Genomic DNA, 24,351 nt, shown 5'->3' on the forward strand with positions numbered 1-24,351 from the left:
CCCCCACTCAGAATGGCTGTCAACAAAAATGCAAAGAACAGGGCTGGCTCGGTAGGCAGGAGAGGAGCCCTTCCAGGCTGCTGGCAGGGATGTCAGGTGGTGGAGCCACTATGGAAACAGTATGGAGGCTCCTCAAAAATTAAAATTAGCGCTACCATGCAATCCAGCTGCACCACTCCTAGGCCTATCCCCAAGCAATTTAAAGTCCGTGTACTCATAGGGACACCCACACACCCACGGTTACAATGCAATAATTCACAACAGCCAAGACACTACTTCAGGCTAGGTGCCTGTCAAGAGATGAATAGCTAAAGGAAATGTGATAAATATACACACACTGGAGTATTATTCTGCCATAAAGAAGAGTTAAATCATATCCTTGCAGGAAAATGCTTAAAACTAGAAATCATCATGGGAATCAAAATAAGGCAGACTCAGACAAGAATCTCGTGTTTTCCCCAACATGTAAACTCTGGAAGAAAAAGATGGCATGGAAGTAGAAGAGAAACAAGAAGAGGATTGGGGGAGTGGAGGAAAGGTAAGGGACAGTAACAGGGGTGGACACAACCACCTTGTATGTTATAAAATGGTACAGTGAAACCCAAAGCAATAACATTTTCAAAAGAAGGAAAACCAGGTAAACCTAAAGGAACTATAGCATCCTTTATCTTCCCTTCCCCCATGGTAATTTGTTCTCACAGCCACTTTCATATTAAAAATGTGGCCTCAAATTTTATAATAGGCTGGGGGAAAACAAGAAGCAAGGAGAATTTAATTTTGCTGTCCTTCCAGATACTTGCTATAATCAAAGCACTTCCGAATCCTCCAACCCACAAGCGAGAAAAAGGGCTTGTCTGCATTTTTGTCCTTTGAGAAAAGGACAAATTTCTTCCTCTTCACTCTGACACTTCCACTTCCTTCGCTGCCAGGCAAGGCGGGCAGCGGCCAGGGTGAAAGAGGTGACAGACAGTTGAGACGAAGTCCTCAGGAAGCCCGCATGCCTGGGAGATGATGGGGCTGTTCTATCCTGCGCTGCTGAGGTGAGTGGCTCCTCCAGCATGTTATCGGCATCACAGCGTCCCACCAAGTATTTCCTATGCTGTAGTTCATGACCTGTGAGTAAGTTCATCCTCTTTTGGCCACTGCCACCTCAGGGTGTAATGAGTAAGCATGTCCTTTGCTCTTGGGAGTGTCCTGGTCATGTTGCCTGCTCTCTGATGTGGCAGAGGATGACTCAGTGGGAGACCTCAGCCAGGCTCCAAGATATGAGCTGTGTCTACGGCCGGAGGCTCCTCTGGTTCTGCATCTCTGCTTCCTTCTACCTCTGTGCTCACCCTGCACCCTTCCAAAATTCCTTAGCCCTGCAGAGAAACACAAGGAATTTTCTGGAATCAAAGCTATCTATGGTTGCTCAGGGTATTCAAAGTTTTAGATGCTTCTTTTTAAGTAGAAATGCATTCGTTGGTAGGTGATACTGATGGAGTTGGATGTATAATTGAAAGACTTTTGCAAAACACAGTCTGGGTTCTGTGGGGGATGCAGGGGAGTCCCCGGTATATCTGATAGTCTCAGAATTGTATGATAACTGGGTGATTGGTAACATTCGTTCGTGTACTCATCCATTCATGCATACAGACACTCTACAGTTATTGAGCATCTACAATGCAAGTGGTCTCCGGATTCTGAAGTCTAACCCCAAGAGCAAAGGCCAGGGAATAGAGTTAGTGTACTTAAGAATAGGAAAGGAAAACTGGGGGGCGGGGGGGTGTATGGTACGCCAGCACTCAAGAAGCTGAGGCAAGAGGATCATCTTGAGTTTAAGACCAGCTTGGATAATATAGCGAGCTCAAGGCCAGCCTGGAATAGATATTGAAGTTCTGACTCAGTAAACAACAGTAACAGAAAAAGGAAAAAAATAATATAGACCCAAATTAAGAGTTAGCTAGGTAAAGTGATCAGGAAGGTGGATTATGAATAAATGCAAACTGATCCTGGGACATGCAGTGTGGATATGAGAAGGGACAGGTCAGCTAAGATCCAGCTGTTCTATTGGGCATCACTCAAGTTCAAGCTAACAGCACTGAGTGCCAGCTTCTAAAATTGAAGTGGAGACATTTTTAAGGGAGCCCAGAATAAAGCAAATGAACAAAAACTATATTGGACGTAATAGAAACTACAATCTCTAACAGAAGTCTAAGAAAAAGAATGATGCATAACCAGAAAATTTAAGGGCAGTTTTGTGAGGTGTGAGTTAGTTGAATGGGACTCGTCTTAGTTACTTTTCTCATTGCTGAGGTGACACACCAGACACCCAAAGTCAAAGGGAGGGAGGTTTATTTAGCTCACAGTTTGTAAAGGTCTCAGTCCACAGTTAGCTGGTTCTAAGACAGGGCAACATGGCAGGCAGCCATTGCAGAAGAGAAACAGTTCAGGTGGAAGGAGGTAGTAAAGGAAGTGAGGGGTGACCGCAGCCCTTTGTATCCCTCCTTTCTTATCCAGGACACTCAGGGCAGACAGCACTCACACCCTTAGTCCTGGTGCCCTTGCTGAAAGCTCCCGAAGATGAAACCATGTTGACTCTCACTTTCAGGTGACGCACAGGAGAGCCTGAGGCGGCAGCACTGTCAGAAGTACAGGTTTGCTTTGGAGTTTTGCCCTTAGCACACTTGAGCTGTCTGGCAAATCCTTCACGTTTTATTTGTCTTTTTTTTTTTTTTAAATCGGTACCAGGGATCAAACTCAGGACTGCGGGCTTGCAAGGCAGGCGCTTATGCCACTGAGCGAAATACCTGGCCCCACATTTGATTTCTTTGAAACTTAGTTTTTCCCATCTCTAAACCGAGGATGATAACACTTCCTGTGCACAGCTGCTTCAGAGACAGGGATTGACATCTGCGAGACACCTAACAAGGTGCTCCAGGTCGTACAGGAACTCAGGGCAGCTTTGTGGCTGTGTGTGTGTGTGTGTGTGTGTGTGTGTGTGTGTGTGTGTGTGTGTTGGAAGTGGTGGTGGTGGTGTATGAACTGCAATCTCACAGCCTGGCGTTAAGACTTCTGTTCAGAGGACCTGTGTTGGGGTCACCACTCTCCTGCTTGTTAGTTGTGCAGTGCTCCCCGCCAGCTTTGAGATCTCTGTGTCCAGTGAGTGAGAAGGACCAGAGAGCAAACCCGAAGCTACCCAGGCTGGAGGACGAAAGTGCCCCGAGGGTTTCAGCGCGAGGCCCCCGGTGGGCGGTGAGGGGCTGCAGAGCAGCCACGGGTCCTCCCCCGTTGCGTCTGTGTGTCGCGGGAAGCATTTCTGCATCATCGGTGGAGCTGAGCCTCTTGCCGGGCAGCGGCTCTGATACTCACAGAGAGCCCCTGGTTCACAAAGGAGGACCACAGAGGCCCATACATGCAAACAGCTGCCGCCGGCCACCACCCTGCAGCTGCCAGGGGCCGCGTGAAAAACAAAATTTTAAAAGAAAGAAATAAAAGGGCAGAAAAAAACACTTGGAAAGACCACTGGCAGATTCCAACACTTGGAGGTGCGGGGAGGGAAGAAGCCGTGGAAACGGACTGGCAGAAAGGAATGGGCTCCCAGGACCGCTTCTAACCCCTGGTGATCTGACCACAGCCCTGGGTCTCCTGGCCCCTAAATATTTCCCAGCAGCAACTGTCCTCTCCCATCCACACCCCAGAAAGTTCACCATGGGAGCACTCTTGCCTCAAAGCATTATGGTAGAAGGAAAACATCAATAAATAAGTTCAGTTCACCATTAGCAATCTGCTTCGGAATGTCATTTCCCTGAGGAGGATATTCAGCCAGGTGTGGTGGACACACTTGTCATCCCTGCCTTGGGAGGGGAGGCAGAGGATTATCCTGAGTTCCAGGCCAGCCTGGGCCAGAGAGTGAGTTAAAGCCCAGCCTGAATTACACGGTAAAGCACCTTGTCTCAAAAAAGAAAAAAAAATCTATCTCCTGAAGTTGTGAATCAATAAATATAAACCAGAAATATAGCTCAGCGGCACAGTACCTGCCTGATAAGCGTGAGATCATGTGTTCGATTCCCAGCACCAGAAGAAAGAAAGAAAGACCTGTGCCTTAGAACTGTGCCTGACAAAGTATGTGAAACACATGTAAGTGTTGTAAAAACACTTACAGAAGGCAGAATAGTGGTTTAGAGAAGTTACCTTATTCTCTCTGCCATATTCCTTGGAGGTAGGATGAGAATTCAAACCCAAATCTATCCCTAAATCCCACTTTTCTTTTTGTAGTGAGGATCAGACTCACGACCTCGCACTTGCCAGGCAGGCGCTTGTGCCACTAAGCTTTATCTCCAGCCTGAGCTCCATAATCTTAACCTCTGCCATAAACACTCATACCCCTGGCACTGTAAGCCAAAGACAAGTGGAAAGATATGAGGGCCAATCATAAACAAATTAGCAAAACTTAACTGCCAAATTGTTCTGAAAATCAACTGAACTCAGCTGTACTCAGGAAATGGGAATTGTGACTCGCAACTATTTCCAAGATGATATTATGTAATCTATTAACAGGTGATTTCTTACTATTATGTTTATTTTTTTTTTTTTTGTAGTTCTGTATTATGTGTAACCTTACACTGCTTTGTCTTGTTTTGTGTTTTTCTCTTTTTCCTCTTAAATAAAAAAAAAAAAAAAAAAAAAAAAAAAAAAAAAAAAAAAAAAAAGAAAGGCTGGTAAAGTTATGAGGGGAAAGATCCGGGGTGAGAAATTGAAGTGGAAACCAGGTGTGATGTGGACTGGTTATCCCAGCATTCATCAGGAGGCTGAGGCAGGAGGATCACTGTAAATTTGAAGTCCACCTGGGCTACATTCTGAGTTCAAGGCTAGTGTGAACTACATATAAGACCCTGTCTCAGAAAACCAAAACAGAAAAATGGAATTGAATATCTCTATTCCACAGTGTGCACAGGTTGGAGATGTTCAAGGAAAAGGACAATTTGAAAGGGACTCAAAGATGGACTATGACTTAGGTAAAATTTCACCATCTAATCCCACAACCAGAGAAGGCTGCGGGTGTCAGGGGAGATACACCTCCTGTCCCACCCACGGCACCAGAGAACTCCTGAGTACCCTGGGTTGTCTGTGGGATGGGTCCAGTAAACGTCTGCGGGTTGGCTGGAAACATAATGCTTCCACTCCTTTTTGTAACACATTTTTGTGGGGAAAGGAGTCCAAACAAACAATTCATCATTTAACACAGCATGTGTGTGCTCCGTGTCAGCAGGGCCAGCACTGTGCTAGGTGCTGGAGAGGTCAGGATACTCTACACACAGCAAGTGCGGGCTTGCCATGAGCAGTCTGAGCCCTGCAGTGGAGTGACGCTCACGGTGCGCTGAGAGCGGAGACCGCAGGGCCACCAGGGGAAGGACAGGGGAATCAAGCCCTCTGCAAGCCGAGAACCCAATAGCGAGGCACTGGAAGTTTGGGGGAAGAATGGGCTTGCCATTTAGTGCTGAAAGAACTGGTTTTTCAACAGGAAGATTGCTTGCTTTTTCCTGGCAAGTGGTAGATCCATACCTGTGTTTTTTCCAAAAGATAAGTGAAAGCAAATTCCAGGAACTCGGACTCCCAGGGTTGAATCTGGCTTTCACTTAGAGATCTGACCTTTACCTCCCTCTGAGTCTGTTTTCTTATCTGTGCACTAAGGCTAATGAGATGCATTCCCTAAGAGAAAGACTAAGACACTAATACGTGCAAAGCCCACAGCGCCAGACCTGGAGTGCACTTCCCATTCAAATCAGATTGTTTTAACTGGTTGATAAATTGGGAATTCCTAGCTTCAGGCAGAGTCATGCCATTGTGCTGTGTTTGGGAAAGCTATTTTAAATGAACATTTTAAAGTCTGAATAGCATATCTTTGTAAGTAATAAATTATAGTAAAGTACATAAAAGGCTGGATTTTGTAGACAGTGTCATTTAAAGTGAATAAACCCTTTTAGAACGTAAATCCACCTGAAAAAGAGTATTCAGTGATACTAGTCAAGTGGGAAAGGGATATGGGGGAAAAGCATGCAGCAGATAGGAAATGGGGCAAGGGATGCTTTTTCTCCACGCATTTTCTTGCTATATTGAGTCACAACTTTTATCAGTGACCTGACCAACTGCACTATCTTCTAAACCTGAATCACTGCAAAGAAGGTCTTGGGCAGATCTGTGTTTTCTTGGCCCCAATTTCAATCCCAGTGGAGAAACTCCCTGAAGTGCATGACAGCTGAGCTCTGTCTTCATGTGTTTGGAGGAGGAAACTTACACCCTAAGGTCAGGAGGGGCATCTCCGCAGCTTTGATGTGCCCAAAGGCCTGAGTGGCCCTGCCACCTGTCAATGAGCTGGGAATGTCAACGAGGCAAATCTGGGTGCAAAGAGGCTGCCCAGAGGAGACAAAAAGGGAGCTGAAAACAGAGCAAGAAGCAGAAAGATGGCCTGCACCGGCGTGCACACGGGGTTCCCCCAACCTTGAAATAAGGTTTCTGCGGCACAGAGTCACCTTTATCCCTGTAAAAATTACTTTCAAGAAATTCCTTGTGTCTAGTGTTTACAACCAGTGAGCTTTCAAGCTGCCAGATGGTCATGACTAGACAGGATTCCCTGGGGTCAGTGTCCCCATCTGGATTCTTCCTGGTCCTGTGGTGTCACCTCCAACAAGCTTGCAGGTAAACACCATGTGATCAAGCACAAAAGTCAGTTTGCCAAAGTCTTTAAAGATGTCTGTTAAGCCGAGAGCAGCCTAACAATTTATGTCTCCTGCTCTCCCACTGTTCTCCTGGAAATGCCCTCCCTTAACTCAGCCAACATGGACAGGGCCTGATGGCCCCTGGTAAGGAAGCGGGACAGTGTTAGGCACCACCTGGACTCACACTGAGATCAAAAAGTAAAGACCTTGCATTATGGGCAGGACTTTCAGACAAATTTTTAGCTAAGCCTCAAGAATAGGCAGGATGTCCAGGTCAATTGCAATGTCAGAGAGACAATGAAAGATTTTCTATTGTAAGTATTAAAAAATTGTTTGTAGGGGCAACCCAGCCAAGTGCTTGTATTTTCTAACTAGCAACTAGACTCTAGAACAGCCATGAAGCTGGCTTTATTAGTCCCAGTTGAAAGGTAGGGGAATGAGTTTGGACAAAGCTTACAGCTGCAGAGTTTTGGGGAGGCTGAGCAGACAGGAGATTTTCCACCTGACCTGCTGATGTGAAGGCCATTGCTGGTTTAGCAACACCACACAGGAATCCAAGCCTTAGCTGGGCATGGTGGACATACCTGAAGTCCCAGCACTCAGGAGGCTGAGACAGGATCACTGTGAGTTCTAGGGTAGCCTGGGCTACATAGTGAGTTAAAGGTCATTCTGTACTACAGAGAGACGCTCTCTCAAAAAACCAGAGTGAGTAGGGGAAATTTTGAATCTATCCTTAAACCAAATGGCTAGAGGGGCACTATGGAGGAAATGAAGGGATTCTCCAAGGGGACTGGGAATTTCTTGGACTCTGCTTGTGATACAGATAATCACTCACGAAGCAGTTAGTGCATGTAATTGAATTGAATCATCACTGGGCATGTAGCTAACAGCACGTCAGCTCCTGCAAACACTTCAGAACAGCTTGCTTTCTGAGCCTGTCAAGCCCCTCATCACTGCACTTCAGTGCCCGGAGGGAGGCTGCACCCGCATACACAGGGAGGGGCTGATGAGGTCACGCACACGGCTCCAAATGAAGGTGCGAGTCCGATTACACTCATTTAACACACGGAGCAAACCCACAAGGACCAGGAACTGGCTGGGCTGAGGAATAAACAGGGCCTCTTGTGGCTAGACAGCATTTAGAGCTCAGTAAGAGCAGTCCCTTCGCCTTGCTTGAGCCAGGCTGCCTCACCAGCCCTCGAAGACGTCTTTCTGCACAGTGGTCAAGAGTGTTTCTGGGGACCCGAGGCTGCAGTAAGAGGAGGAGGGAAAGGGCGTCCCCCTGGAACTCTCTTGATAGAAGAGGATGAATCAACAGATGGAAAGTGCCCTGCAGCCTGCTTCTGACTCAGGCTTATGGAGTTGGTGCATGGGGAATGTCAACAGTGCGTAGCATTGCTTTGGGGTTCCCAGGGGGTGCTGCTGTGGCTCTGTACATCTGGAAACATCCTCCTACCCTCATTTTAGGTCCCAGCCTCTTTGTCAGACTCAACTCTCCAAGCCATGGAGGCAGGGGGTGGGTGGGGAGTAAGGATCAGGGAAAACGGTATCTAAATAAAATATGAACGCAATTCTGCCAACAGGAAAGGCAGCGTCTGTGCAATTATTTTATTTTCTGACAATCAAAGTAGTAAATGCCCATTGTAGAAGAGTTTGAAAATGCTGAAAGGTATAAAGAAACCAATAAAAAGTTCTCGAAATCCCTTTGCACGGATATAACCCCTCTTGAAAGGATGTGTATTTCCTAAGTACATACAATAAGCGTAATGGGTCTCATACATCATATGTAACTTTGCATTTCCACTTTTTAAAACCTAACAAATCATAAACACTTCCTTCCAGTCATGAAAGACTCTTTGTGACTTCGATGGATCTTTAATTGGATACACTGAAAATGACCATAGTTTCTTTAACTGTTCTCTCACTGAATGTTTACATGGTTTCCCCTAGCAGAAATAACAGGGAACAGCATTTTTGTCAGGGCCTTAACACCTGTTCCCACATATCTAGGATCTAATAGAAAATGGCATCTCGCCTGTGTGATGAATGTTTGACCACATTCTACAAAATGCACGGTCTCTTCCACAAACTCAAAGGACTGGCTAGTAATAGGGCCCCTGGGATTCTTTATAGCCAAGGACTCCATGGTTCCTCGCCTCAAGGCAGGGCTCCTACCCAGAGGAAACTCTCAGAACCACCAGGCTTGGGCTGTTAGACTCTAACTCTGTTTTGAGACAGGGAAGCAAAATCCCAGGAATAATTTTCAGAAAAACCACCAGGCAATATGATTCCACCAGGACTAGGACGGTACGAGTCCTTAGAACTGTGTGGCTCGGTATTTTTACAGGACCATTGCTTGCTGATTTACTTAATGATAATGTTGGCTTCCAAATTTTCTCTAAAAGGGAGTCTTAAATGCTCTCTTCTTGGACAGGGCTGGCTTCAAAACAAACAAATAAGTTACATAAGCCCAAATTTTGGAGGCTAAGGTTTTGGAAACCAAGGCTTGATGCAGCCTGCAAGGGCCGGACGCCCATCTTGTGGCTGGGCCTCACGTGCCGGCCACAGGGTGGGGCAGCTCAGAGCCTGCCAGCTGCCCCAGAGATCTGGCTTCTCATCTGAGGCCACCACCCACCAGAGACGCATGCAGGATGCGTCGCTGGCTTCCAGCAGGCCTCGTGTGCTCAGATGAGCATGGCAAGAAGCAAAAGCAAGTGCAGCCCCTAGTACATGGCAATTCTCTTCCTCCCTTTGCTTGTCTAGTGATGGATGAGGGTCGGTGGTGTTAATCCAGAGCTGACACCTTTTGTGGAAGAGCTGGCTGTATCTCGATGAGAAGTGAGGCAATTCCGGTGTGGCGATTTGGAAGTTTTGGAAGCTTTCCTTGCTCCTCCTGGAAGGAAGATGTCATTTCTCCAAAGTCGCCAGTACAGTTGAAGCCACTACTGTGGTGTGGGTGTCCGAGCCCCTGCCCAGTGCTCAGCTGGTCCAGACTCCTCCGTGCGCTTCTGCAATAATGTGAAGGAGGGAGGTCTCTCCAAGGAGCCTGTGGCTTCCGGTATCTATGTCGCATATTCTGAGGTCTTAGAGGGAGGTGCTGAGGGCTGGCTGAGTCTACCCATGTGCACAGCATCATAGTTAAGATCTGGAGTGTCCCATAAAAGCTCAAGGGTTACAGACTTGGTCCCCAGCCTGTGCTGCTGTTGGGAAGTGGTGGAACCTTCAGGAGATGGAAAAGGAAGGCAGGACACTTGGCCGCACCCTTGAAGGGGATGTTAGGAGGCTAGGCCTTTCCTTTTTCTCTTCCATTCTGGTTCCCATGAGGCCTTGCTCTGCCACACGTGCCCACCACCATGTACTGTCTTGCCACAGTCCCAAAACAATGCGGCCAACCTAGCATGGATTAAAGGTCAGCTTTTCCTCCTTTAAAGTGATTTCCTCAAACATTTTGTCACATGACCAAAAACTAAGTCAGGCAGCTGTGAGAAAACACCATGAACAGATTGGCTTATAAATGGCAAATTTACTGCTCCCAATTCTGGAGGTTGGACAGGCGGTGACAATGTCAGCAGATTCCATGTCCAATGAGCATCCTGGCTCACAGAGATTGTCTTCTGGCTGTGTCCTCAGGTGAAAGCAGGGAGGGGTCCCTCTCAGGCTTCTTTAATAAGGTCAATAGCCCCACTCAAGAAGGAATTTATGAACTAATCACCCCACAAAAATCCCACCTCCCAGCACCCTGAGGATTAGGATTTCAAAGCACGAATTTGGGGGATATAAACAGTCCGTAGCATCATGGGCCAAAGGGTTAAAAGATGAAGCAGAATAACCCTTGCTCCAAAATTGCTTACTCCAGGGAAGGAGAATAGATGTGTTCACAAACAGCCATACTAGCAAGAAAATGCTTTGTGTGCTTCGTGAAGGGTAACATAGACCAGGGATCTGTGTGGGCCATGAATGTACAGCAAAAACACTTCTCAGTTCTGGCCGGAAGCTGGAACACAGGCTGAGGGGGACTAGAGAATCAGAATTTTCCAAAGTGGGGTATCCTTGTTCTGTAAAATATTCTTATTTTTTTAAAAAGTTGCCTGAGTATTTTTAACGTTATACAAATTAAACAAAATAACTATAAATTGAACCGCAGCTAGTCACTAGTGGTAACTTTTTATGTAGACTCTATGGTACAGACAGATTTCTCCCTATGAAAAAGTACTACATGAAAACAGTAATTTGACGATAATCATTTCTGTTTCAAAATCATGCATGTTTGTACAAAGAAAAAAAAGAAGGTAACACACCAAAATATCGATGAATATCCCAAGTGACAGGATTATAAATTCGTTTTCCCTCATTGCTTTTTGCTGTTTTTTTTTATTTTTGTGGTGAGCATATGTTACTTCTATAATCAGAATTTTTAAAGTCGTCTTTATAAAAAGATTCAAGTGCTCTTAGATTTGTTAAGAAAAGATACTATGAAAATTTTAGGAATACAATGAACTATGTGGAAATAATTATTGATGATTATAAGAACATAAAGTTTGAATAGTAAGAAAATAAGCTGTATACATTGGCCTCACACAAGGCCACCTAGCCAGGGAACTGACTTAGCTTTACATGCACTACCCTGCCCCTTCCATCTCAGCATAGTGATGCTACTGTTCCCTTGGCAAAGGGGACAGAATACGAGGTCAAGAGGTTAAGTAATTTACAGACCTCACACAGCTCACCAGGAGTAGAGCTGGAACTGGAAACCCAGATAAGCTACCCGCTGAGCCTGAGTGTTCTTTGATATCAAGAAAGAGATTACTAGAAGCAAAATACATAGAGGAGGGTGACATGACTTGGGGAGACGGAGATTAGGGTGTGGCAAAGCTGACTGGGGAGTAGATATGACCTGTTAATTACAAAATTCCAGGACGAGTACCAGAGCAGTTCCCAAAACCCTGCATGTGGACTTCTCAAGGAGTCTGAGCAGGTTTCGTAGGATGGGCAAGACCTGAGGAGGAGTGAGTGATACATAAATTGAGCTTTTGCCACTGAGGTTGCTCTTGCATGCTGGCCCACCATCGCGCTGTGGGGTGTAATTTTCTTTCCCTGCTTTTATTCGGCCCAGAATTGCTCTGAAGCGTCTGTTTCTTTCCCTTTAATAAAACCTTGCTACCACTTGTGCTTTTCTCAAGACAAAGAAACCTAGAAACCATCTTCAGGAAACGCCAGCACCCAAAACTAGGTATAATGGTGGTGTTTGATTTGGGTCTTGAAAACCCAGTAATATCCTAAAAAGCCCTAGAGATGGAAAGGAAACACAACCAGGGAGAAGAGATGACACCGCTAAGTAAGAAGTCCTGATGAGAGGAGTAAGTGAGCTAGAGGAAGCCATGACAGTCCTAAGGACTGGTTGGGAATTCCAAGTATTCCTTACCCAAAATGCTTGGAACCAGCAGTATTTCAAATTTTGTTTTACTTTGGAATATTTGCATATACATAATGAGATATTTGGGGATTGGGACCCAAGACTAAACTCAAAATTCTTCTATGCACTAATACTCATAGCCTGAAGGTAATTTTCGACACTTTAGTGCCCCAGTGTTTCATTACAATCTGATGCATGAGGTCAGAGAGGGAATTTTCTATGTTGTAGGCTCACAATGCTGCTCTAAAAGTTTTAAAACACTTTGGATTTTGGATTTTATAGTTGGGGATGCTCAACCTGTATGAACAAACAGAGGGAGCCCTTGTTGTTTCCTGTAGAGAATGAAATAGGTGCCATGGTGAATTGTCCACTTCTAGACCTGTATCCATAAGTTTGTTTTGTTACAGTGTTACAGGCAAAGCTAAGATCAACACATGGGCAGGGTTGGTTTCTCTTGAGGCCTGTCTCTGTGGCTTACAGATGGCCAGATTCTCACTGTGTCCTCACGTGGTCTTTACCCTGTGGTCAAGTGCGTCCCCCATGTCCCTTCCTTCTGACCCCACCCTCAGTGCTGGAATCAAGCATTCTAGGCAAGCACTCTTCCACCAAGCTCCCAGCTCCTCCCCTTTTATCTTGAAAATGTGCCTCATTTTGTTAATTTCCACATTTCACCAAAATAAATGTTTTTAAATGTTGCTGCAAAAAAATGAAGTCACTTTTCTCTTTTTAATTTTTAATTTTAATTTTTTAAAAATCTTTTTTGAGACAGGGTCTCGCTATGCAGTTCAGGCTGGCCTTGAGCTCACTTTGTAGTGTAGGTTCATCTGAAATTTGCAGCGGTCCTCCTGCCTCAGCCTCCCGAGTGCTGGGATTAGAGGCATGCGCCACCATGTCCGGCTTTAAATTTTATTTTTACAAATATGTTGGCAGTAGGTGATGATTGCATTCATCATGTGGAGTTGGTCCATAGACAGCCAGATTTTAATTCTTTTTTTATCTGTTCCCTCCCCCCATTTCTGGGCTCCCTACTGTTTTGCAGAAGATGTGTCTCCTCGCTCCTTCTTATCTCCCTTTTGTTTTGCTCCTACTCCCTACTGGTCACATTGTATTGGAGTCCACCTTTATCACCTCGGTTTACCTTAATTCTCTTGTCAAAGGCCCTAAGTTCAGAGACATTCTGAGAAACTGGAGGTGAAGGTGTCAGTGTAAGAACTGTGGGGGCCACGCCTCAGCCCTCAACACATGGGGATGCACAAAGTGTTGAACTTGGAAAGTCTGAAGCCTCAGGTTTAAATCTGTCTCCAATAGTTATGGAAAGTGAGACATTTAACAAACCATTGTAGCACTTTGCACCCTTTTTCATTAAAACTGAACACTAAAAAGTACATATCTTGTACCCACTGAGCTGATCAATAAGTCATGATTGTACAAGTATTTTATAAATGGTAAGGTCCCTGTTCTGTAGTCGGAAATCAGCAGTTTGCCAAGTAGGACATGCTTCTTTGCATGGAATAAGGCCTCAAACACTCACTTAATAAATAATCAAGCATTATATAAATCACACTCTGTAGTGAGTGAGGGAAGAGGCGGAGAGAGTTTAGCCCTGCTGGAACCCAGAGTCGTTTCATTAAAACACATTTGTTTGAAAAAATTCTTGAGACTGATCAAATTCCTTCTATACTTTTGAATTAATTTGTGTTCAAAATAATACACACATGTGTAATACATTATATGCAATTTACAACATTTTAGGGCTCCTTGATGCCAATAAAAATATATCTACATTTAAATCTGTAATTCTTAATGAACATTTCCTACAGATGAGTTTCCCAGCTTTTTTTTTTTTTATTCTTGGATCCAGTTGAATATGAAAATAGCCACAGCAGGAGCAAGGAAACCGGGCTGTCTCTGCACAGACCTGTCAGTTCTGATACAGTGTCCTCCGTTTTCTCCTAGTTTCTTACTACACAGACAGCCTGACGTGACTTGTGGCTCGCTCTGTCCTGATGGCCTAAAAACATATCTGATCCTTGGAAAATTTGTTTTTGATTGTTGCTGAAGTTTCTTGCCTGATTTTCCAAAGGCTCTTCATCACTGTAGCTCTGTGTGGCTGGCCTGGTATCAGCACAAGGCCAGCACAAGCCACAGAAACAATGTAAATAACCAAAGAAAATGCTAAAAAAAATTATTTCTACCTGATTCGTCTTTTACAAAACGAAATTAAGAGGGCCGAATTCATCACTCCCAGCAACCCTCACAACTCCTGAATTCTCCCTCCTTAGACTTACCGGTGTCTGACCCCGGCCTGGGTCCTTTTTCTCCTTCAAGAATTATGACATTAATAACACAACCGAGGGCCAACTGAGCAGCGAAAGAGAATTTTATCCTTAACTAAGAATGGGAGAAGTGAGAAATAATTTTGCAAACCAATGTCCCCGCCCTTTAGGGGTTGGGAGTTTAAGGATATAGAATGACAGAAATGAGGGGTGGGAATAGACTCACAAGGGGAGGAAGGGTCTTGGTTTTCCTGGGAAAAGGCAGAAACTTTCTGGAGATTCGGGCCTTTTCCTTCCTTTTGGGGTTCTTTCCAGCAGTCATCATAACAATTGTCAACTGCCACGCTGTTGGGATGAGGGTCACTCAGAAAGAATTATCACGAAGGCAATTCTAGCAGCTGTCTGAGATCCAGCCAGTTTCAACCAGCCACCCGAAGTGGGACCTCTGGCCCCGAGGTTTCCAGTCTTTGGCGATAAGCAAGATCAGGGCCGGGTAGAAATTCAGCTATGTTAAGTGGGCAATACAGAGATTAGGGCAGGGTAACAAGGCCAGAAAGAAGAAAGAACGCCTGGCCTGGCTTCCCCTTCCCTCGGGCTCCCAACTTTTTGTGATTTCATTCTTTTCACAGTGTAGGCAATAGGGAAGCATCAGAGCTTAAGTACACGTGAGCACTAACCTACCGCCCTCTCATCTCTACAGGAATAGGGACCGCTCAGATGTGGTCTTAAAGTGAGAAACAGACCAGTCTCTTTCAATTCCAACTCCAACAAGGAGAACTAAGACTGGTGGGCTCAGTGGATAGAAAACTACCAGAAAGAAAGCTCAGAGAATTGATAGGATTATTGCTCAAGGCAGGCCAGGGTGATAACCGTAGAGGGTAATCAGATACCAAGGGTTGGGAATTTTCACTAAACTGATTTCACAGGATTCTTGCTCAAACTGGACTCTACAAGGACAAAAAGGGTAGCCTGAGGTCAGCTTTCTCAAGCAGTGGACCCAACGGAACCAGAGGAAAGCTCTGGCCAAAGACAGTCTTTATAATCCATTAATATATTGGTCCAGGAAGGCCAGATCCAGGGTGTGGGACTTGGTTTACAGTTCCAAAGTGTCCCTAAAATAGTGAAGATGTCAAAATGTCTCAGAGTTGTCCAAAAGTAACCACAAGGCATTTGCCCAAAGACACAGTAAGAGCTACCAAGCTACCTAGAAACGCGGGACTTGTTTTTAGATAGTTATGTTGTTTCTGGGGGCAAAAAGGGGGTGTGTTTTCAGGGGCTGTGTTTTTCAAGTGGTTTTCCTTTTGCAAAGTGGCAAATTTCTTAAAGTACTTTCTCCCTCCAAGTCCTCTCACCTCTGTCACCCCCTTCGCCTGTGTCAGATGACAAATGCTGGGCGACATCCTCTGGAAGACAGCGGCAGGAGAGGGCAGGAAAACAGCTTCTCTCCTCAGCTGCACTCCTAATGTGTTTTCTCCATTGCTGTAAAGGGAACCGTAAGAGCGTTTTGCCCGCTCCAAACATCTGAAATTGGAATTATGAGATTGTATGGAAGAGGCCAGGAAAAATAATTTCTTGGGATGCCTCGGTGCTTTCTGGTTTGAGGCATTTCACTAGTGACCTGCAACACCAATTATCCAGCCTCCACCTACGGTTCTGAATAGGACATTTATAGACTCGGGGCTGTGGAAATCAGTGTCAATAAATAGGTCACCAAAACGTGATTCCGTCTGCAGCTCAAGACCAGGTTCTTAGGTTCCGCATAGGTAATCCAAGCTATTTACAAGCCATGCGAGTTGGATATGGAAACAAACATGAACTACCAGGGCACACTGAGCAAAATCAGTCTGATAAACATCTATGGAGTGTAGAGAATAGGATATGTTTTGCTGTTTTGCTGTAGCTTTTGTTTTGTTTTCAGTACCAAGAATTGAACCCAGGACCTTCCCACTGAGCTATATTCCCAGACTCCTTTTAGTTTTCATTTTGAGATGAGGTCTTCACTAAATTGTTAAGTTACTCAGATGGGGTTTACCATTTTTAACTTTTATTTCTATGAGTACATGTTTGCAGTACGTAATGATTGCGTTCATCATGGGAAGTTGGTACCTGCACATTACACAGCTTGTTTTTACTTCCCTTTCTCATCCTCTCCTTCCCCTCTGGGCTCTAATTTTCCATCCTCTTGCTTCAGATTCCCAGAGTGCTGGGATGACAGGCATGCAACAACCACCATGTCCATCCTTTCTGACATCTTTTTGTTTCGAGGTTTTTTTCCTTCTGCTGTCTACCCTAAAACGGAGATCAACATATAAGAAGTCCTCGTTCTATCATTTACTAGCTGTGTGACCTTTAGGAAGTTACCTAATCTCTCTGTACCTTAGTTTTCTCATTTGTTTGATAGACACAACACCAGTTTGTACCTCAGAGCATTTTTACGACACTTAGAGAAGTTAATACTTGTAATGAGAATGTGAGCGCCGTGTATGTGATAAACACACTTTGAGAAAAAAAGTCCTGCTTAATAAAATGCAGAAAGGTGGTCTGAAAGCAAAGCAGCTGCCCATGAACTGTGCAGGTCTAGCCCCTCTCTTCCCGCCAGGACACACCTGGGTCATTTCACCAGTGACCTGCAGTACTAGTGACCTGAGAGGGATGCACAGAGGTCAGGTGCCTGGGTCAAGGTCATTTGTGTTTGCACACCTGCTGACAAATGTTACTGGAAAGCAGGGAGGCAGAATTCAAATATTTTTTGCTCTAATACTCTATATTTTTTTTTTGAAAACTAGACCTCCCCACAGTTCTTAAACTTTAACTCACTATTTTTGTTTAAGGTTATATAGATTCATAATATATTATAAAAACTGACACTTGAAAAAAAGTTGCATGGCTGCTTTAAAGGCATCCCATAGAGTCATTACCCCACAACACCCTAGATCCAATCCACCCTAGAACGCACCTTCATCCAATCATTTAAAAATGCTTTCAACAGTCAGAAACTCTACATTGTTCTTTTTAATCTCTGTATCTCTCTCTCTGCCTATCTCTGTTCCCTACCCCCTCAGAATTCTGTCCTAACATTCCTTCTGTGTCAAAGGTTTTTGTTGATCAGTACTGGACAGAGTGATGCACTCTTGTAACCTTAGCACTCGGGAGGCCGAGACAGGAAGTTCACTTCAAATTGAGGCCAGCCCAGGCTACCTAGTGAGTTCAAGACCAGCCTGGATTGAATAGTGGGACCTGTCTCAGAAACACACGGACAAAGAAAACATTTTTGTTGATCTTCCTGTGGTACCTTGCAACACTATGAAACTTCTTCCTCTGACCACTGATTCGCAATGTAAAATAGTAATAATTCTGGGTTCAAGAATCATAAATTGTTAATAGTGTGCAATTGAAAAAACATAAATATATTTATCTTTTGATGCACAAACATGCATCACCACACTCATCTCTTCTGCTATGTTATTCGGTTTTTTTAAAGATGAGATCACCTCTGAAAAATCCATCATTAGGCAACTTTGTCACCGTGCAAACATCATAGAGGTGGATGTCACGAATCTGGATGGAATAAAGACTGCACACTCAGGCTATGCAGGCTGCCAGTGCTCTTAGGCTGTCTGCCTGCACAGCATGCTCTGTGCTGAGGACTGTGTGCAACTGGAAGATAATAGAGTCTGTTATCTAAACATATCCAAGCATAGGAAATGTACAGTAAAAATGTTAAGGGATTGTGTTCAGATCTATTAGAAGCTTATCGTGATTACCTATGGATCCATTACTGATCAAAACATCATTATGCAGTGAAACTTACTAGGAATTTAGGTCCTATTTGGACCCTTGAGAACCTCCTTGGTCCTTTTGTGCCATTGATGAAAGAATTCAGTGAAGACATAGAAACCCATGCAGAAGCAGAGGTAGGATCTGTAATAAAGTAGACATAGAGAGCATTATGCTTGCAAGTAAGATGGGCAGTGTCACAAAGACATCTGCACAGCACGTGAGTTTGGGTATGGAGCTCAAGGAACTAGGTCAGACGATGAAATGTCTTCCTTTGCAGATAAAAGTATCTTCCTTTTCAGATAGTTGTGTTCCTTCAGGGTGTTCCTAGGTTTCCTGGGTGCTTGCCAAAAATGTTACTGGGCTTCTGGGGTTCTGGGGTGTTGGAGTCTCCATCTAGAGGTAGTTTCTAGGTTCTTATTGTCCTGAACAAAGAATTGGTCATGACAAGCGTGAAAGGTAGCGAGGTCTTATATGTTTTGAAGGTACAGAAAGCAAAGAAATATGCTCTGCAGAGCAAGTTCAGGTCAACTAAAGGTAGGAAAAGAAGTAAACTTTACACGGTGAGAGCAGACTACTGTGAAAGGGGGAGCACAGTGGCCAGGCCCTCAATGGCAGCCATCTTTTTCATCTCCCGTTCCTCCGGCTGACTCAGGTACAGGCTGCCCTACCAAAAACCTGCTCAGGCTCCTGTGAGAATTGAAGATATAACTCTCTGGTTGGTTCAAAGAGCAAGGTTTAGGAAACATTCTGCATATGTGTCCTGGGAACTCTGTGACCAACAAGTCATGCCTTGATCTCCTTCCCAGCAAGTCTGCCATGCCCTGATCTCCTGCCTCAAGGAACCTTGATCACATAAGAACTTTTTCTTTTGTTTTGTTTTACTATAATAGGACTCTCAACCAGGACCTTCACACTGAGCTACATCCCCAGTCCATTTTTTAAATTTTTGAAACAGCACTTCACAGAGTTGTTAAATTGCCCAGACTGGGTTGAAACTTATGATCTTCCTGTCTCAGTCTCCCAGAGTGCTGGACATAGGCATATGCCACCACATCTGGCTACCAGAATTTAGAAAAGAATTTTACAGAAGACAGATTCTTAATTTTAACCAGGTCCCAACCCAAAGCAAGAGGGTCTTGAAAAACCATACCTTTTCCTGATATCATTAGCTATAGGCTATGGCAGCCAGGAATGCTGTCCTAGAAACAGGCCCTGGGTCTTTGGTTCTGCATTATACATTGAAGATGAAGTCTTTGTTTCTTTACAAAAGCTCAGTACCATAATGCCAAATCATGCTTGGGTGGGGGTAGGTTGAGACAGGGTCTTGGCATAAGTTTGGGCTGGTCTTGAACTCATTATGTAGTCTAAGCTGGCCTTGAACTTGCAGCAATTTTTTTGCTTTAGGATCCCAAGTACTGAGATTACAGGTGTGTGCCACCACATCCAGCCTAGCGTGCTCTTTTGGATTCCCCTTTTGCCCCTAAGGCAAACTACCGACCCAATAGTATGTGACTATGTAATTATATTAAAAGTAATTTGTAATGCATCTTGGGGAGATGCATGAACATAGTCTTCCCTCAATTAATTCATATATTCACAACTAACATACTGCCACAAAGAGTCAGTTTCAAATCTTTTCTTTTCCTTGTTTTTCACTTGTGTGAACACTGAGAATTCTCATTCGCATACATGAGTAGATGAGAAGGGAAAGCATTTACTTGAAGCCCTGACATTCAGTTCTTTGAACCCCTGAATTGCACACCCCAAACGCAAAATAATTCTTAAGGATCTATAGCTTTGATTAAGTTTTTCTCTAATTTTGTTAAAAGCAAATATTTGGATACCATCCAATCTGAGAAAGGATTTACTATTTTGTCACAAGTGTCTCCTTCCATGAAGTATTTGAAAAGGGACAAAGACTTTTAAGTAGCCATTATTTTAACTGTTATCTTTTCACTTAAAGGCACCCTGTTAAATCTGTCTCAGCACCAGCTGAAAAAAAGCCAAAGGATTCATTTCTGTAGATCTTTTATAGTGAACTATTAATGCTTTCATATCAGACCTTGAGCTATGGTTTTGACTTATTGAATTGATGAAAAATGCTCCATCAGATAATTTAATTTGCAAACCAGTCAGCCAAATTACATATATTTCTTGTCATCAAAGGGGTAATATTATTTTTCAACTTAACATTCATTTAGAAAAATATTATAAAAGTCACTGAGGAATACATTATAGAATGCATAGTATAAAATAGATTCCTGAAGAGTCAAGTATAAGAATATGTGCGTATAGGTCTAATGGGTAGCTTTGGGAATAAATAAAGTTTAGGTTTAAACATCAGAAATAATTTCATTAGCCCTCATGCTCTAACTTTTGTACTTACTGAAATTATTTAAACAAAGTATACACACATCTAGAACTAATCAGAGAAGCATGTGTCAAAATATTTATGAATTTATTGATCAAGCAGGAAACGTGATTTGATAAGGTAGATTCTAATCACTCCAAATCTGAAGGATGTGATGTAAAATTTCTCTCTGCAGTTTTTATCCAACACATCCCAGAAATCCAGTTCTATTTATTAAGAGCCAGCATCATCAATTAGCCTGTATGACAACTGTGGTTAGGTTGTCTTCTTTGCAAGTTCTAGGGACCAGGGACACAACACACACTCTACAGAGGTTTGTAAAGGAAATAAATTTGTTTTCTGTAGTTATGGAGGCCGAAAAGCTCAGTACCAAGCTGCAGCATCCGACAGGACACAGAGAATAAAAGCTCATGCAGCCAGGTGGGCGGGGGCTAGAGATCCAACTTGCAGGCTCAGGTCCTTTGATAACAGCCTTAATCCATTCCTGAAGACCGAGCCCTGTGATTTAAACATCTCCCAGGAGGCTGCATGTCCCAACATGGAGATTAAGTGTCCAACACTTGAACGATGGGAGACACATTTGACCCTGGTGCTATCTACCAGTCAGAGATCTAATCTCTGAGTAGCTGGGAACAATTGCTTGCCCTGCAGCACATGGAACAAGCTACTGTCAGCATTTGCTGCTTATCCTGCTTCCCCCAGAGCAGCCAGCCTTTGGCAGCAGTCTGGTTTGGAAGAAGGCAGCACCCCAGCCTCTTCCTTCCACGGTTTGCCTTCCTTGTATGCATCCCTTTCACAGACTGAGTTACAGGACGTGGCTTTTAAAGCAAAACCTGGCCCCTATAGGAAATGCAGGAAAAGCAAAGACAAGTTGTAGACTACATATGAGACTGGATTATAATATCATGTGACGTTTTTCCAAAATAGTAATTCAAACTGGGGCTGATGCTGCTTCCTAGGAGAGTCTCACACCATGGAGCAGTGCGCTGTGATATGATTAAGAATGGGCAAAGGCAGCTGTCTCTCTTTTATATGATGAGAAAAGGGAAGGAGACACAGGAAGAGAGAGCCTGGAGGGGCATGCACGCTTCTTCTTCAGAGACTAGAAAGAGATCTCTTAAAACTATCCTCATAAAATGCTGCAGGGTCGGTCTTCAGTGCAGTGCAGTGAGGACCATTCATCCATGCGTACATCCCCTGAATGCAGAAGACTTCATTTTTTCTCTTTGGAGCCCTCATTTTAAAAGCAAAATGCTCATAGCTGTGTTTGGATAGGCCATCAATGCATGCGGGTTGCCCTGAAAAGTGGCTGACCACTTAGGTTTGTTTGGGTTCTTGTAGATTAACTTTTTGTGAAGTAGCATACAAATGGTGAAATGAATACAGTGATTCATCTCCAGGGTACTGCTTAGTGATTTTGCTTTTCTGTGTGTACATACTTGTCTGTGACCCACATGGAGATAGAGAACATGATACCCTTGTGTTCCTTTTCACTCTCTAACCCATCCCTCTCCTGGGTAACTATTGTGTTGGCAGAATCTCCAAGACCACCCTCAGGTTTGATGATTCATTAGAAGAACTCGTGAGACTCAGCATATAGTTGTACTCATGACTATGATTTGTTACAGTGAAGAAATATAAAGCAAAATCAGCAAAGGAAAAAAGATTCATGAGGCAAATTCTAGAGGAAATGAGGAGCCAGGAGTCAGAAGTCCTCTCCCAATGGAGTTGCACAGACTCCACTCAATTCCCCCTGCAACGAGTGGTGACAATCTATATAAAGTTGTCAACCAGAGGAGATCATTAGAGACCCAGAGTCCAAGGTTTTAATTGGTGGCTGCTCAGGTAGACACCTCCACCTACCATATACCAAGCTTCAAGTCAGATACTGAGACAAATCCTACTGTCTAGGCACAATGAACCACTCATCAGTTGAATATTCCCTGGAAGAGCCTGGGAGAGGAGTTCCCAGATGCTAGCTCTTCAATCAAATTCTCTGGCCTAAAGGTGCCTTGGTATATATTTTATGCTTGACCTGAAGTTTCTCCATACATAGTGAAATGAACCTAACTTGATGTACACACCAACTATAACCCACTTTTTTAGCAAGTAGCCGAGTCTCAGCCAAACACAAGAGGCCAACCATTCAGACTGTGTTCAGTTAAGACAGACACAAGTTACAATGATCTCTGTCCTTCGCTTCCATTTTCTGTATGTCACTTCCTTTTCTCTGGCTATAAATACAGTTCTGCCCATGCAGTGGACTGGAGCACACTGGGACACTGGTGGTCTAAACTCTGCTAATTGTAGAAACACAAATAAACCCCATAAGACCTGTTCTTTTATCACAGCAATTGGTTAGGCTTACAAGCTGAGTTTTCTAAAGATCCCAGTCTCAGGCCAGCTGTGTGAACTCTTTCCTGCCTTCCACCATTTGATGCACATATTTGTCCTGTTCTTAAACTTTATAAATAGAACCATGTACTATGGGATTGTTTGTGTTTACCTTCTTCCACTGAACATGATATTCTGATATCCATCTATATATTTTTCTTAAACATACAAACTCCAGCAACACACACAAAACAGACATAGCCCTTAATTCTCAAATTCAATCATAGAGAAAAGTCTTATGCAATACCCATCCATCTGCTACCAATGGCCAATATTTAATGAACCCATACCACGTGCCAGTTACTGCTACAAGTTACTGACCTACCAATCTCTTCATTCAATTTATTCTCACAAAAGCTTTATGGAATGAATCTAATTACTGCCCCATTGCCAGATAAGGAAATGGATACTCAAAGGCCACAGGGCCGGCAGCTGGAGGTGACAGGGTGGTTGGTCCCAGAGACTGGGTTAAACAACCACACACATTGTCTCTCTCCCACAGAAGTCTGTTGCTTAACACTTCCATTCTGTGAGAAGCACAATCACGGTAGTGGGCAGAACAATGTCTGTTCCCAAAGATGCCCACATCCTGATCCTCAGAACTTGTGAACGTATGACAAAAGGGACTTGACAGGTGGGAGGAAGGATTGTAAGGTAGGGAAGCCATCCTGCATCATCCAGGTCAGCACAAGTAACTGCCAGGTCCTTCCAAGGGAGAGGAGGAGGCAGGAGAACCAGAGGTGCAGGAGGAGTGAGATGACAGACAGACAGACAGACAGAGCTTGGAGCAAGGTAGCTAATTGACAGCCTTGAAGCTAGAGGATAGGCCAAGAGCCAGGGGAAGCAGGCAGCCTTTGGAAGCTGGAAAACACTGAATCCTGGACCTTCCTGAAGCATTCAGATTTTTAGCTCCAGAAGACCCATGTCAGATTGCCATAAAATAATACATTTGTGTTGCTTTGAACCACCGAGTTGATGGCCAATATCTCACTACCAACAAGAAGCGAATACAATCCCCATAGCACTAATAAAAAGCAGCATCCACAAGCCATTTTATGCAAGTTTATCCCAGCACCAGGCTGTCCAAGTGAAGCCAGGAAACACACTCGTTGCCGAGAGGCAACAAATATACTCTTGGTTCCCTACCGAAGATGAAGGGGCCTCTGGCTCAGTTTTGGAATAAGCAACAATTATCCACGGAAACTCTTTCTCATTTTCACTTTTACAAAGTTGACTTTGGTGGTGCTTTTTATGAAATTTCCCCCTTCTTCTTTGTTTCAGTGTCAATTTTTTTTTACTTAAACAGTTTTTAAAACTTTTCCTTCCTGCACATTTTCCACTGGGTTTCAGCCTGATTCTGCCACTTGCCTTGCTTTAGAAGACTGGCATCGCTAGAATTGCTGTGTAATAAATCATGCC

At 44.0% G+C, this 24,351-nt stretch overlaps 1 protein-coding gene across 2 annotated transcripts in view; it reads left to right on the forward strand.

Annotated features, from left to right (window-relative positions):
• Positions 1 to 917: 917 nt before the first annotated feature.
• Positions 918 to 24,351, forward strand: part of Rbpj (recombination signal binding protein for immunoglobulin kappa J region) — a 246,838-nt gene continuing 223,404 nt past the window's right edge. Inside the window, exon 1 of one of the 2 annotated variants that reach the window (XM_013149988.3) lies at positions 918 to 1,040. In XM_013149988.3, the coding sequence (XP_013005442.1) occupies positions 1,009 to 1,040 (32 nt within the window). In that variant the 5' untranslated portion in view covers positions 918 to 1,008. The remainder of the gene's footprint in view (positions 1,041 to 24,351) is intronic. The other variant, XM_063240476.1, reaches the window with a different exon arrangement.

The sequence above is a fragment of the Cavia porcellus genome, unplaced genomic scaffold (assembly GCF_034190915.1).
Source record: "Cavia porcellus strain 051 isolate PalLab524CR breed Dunkin Hartley unplaced genomic scaffold, mCavPor4.1 scaffold_30, whole genome shotgun sequence".
Lineage (NCBI taxonomy): Eukaryota > Metazoa > Chordata > Mammalia > Rodentia > Caviidae > Cavia > Cavia porcellus.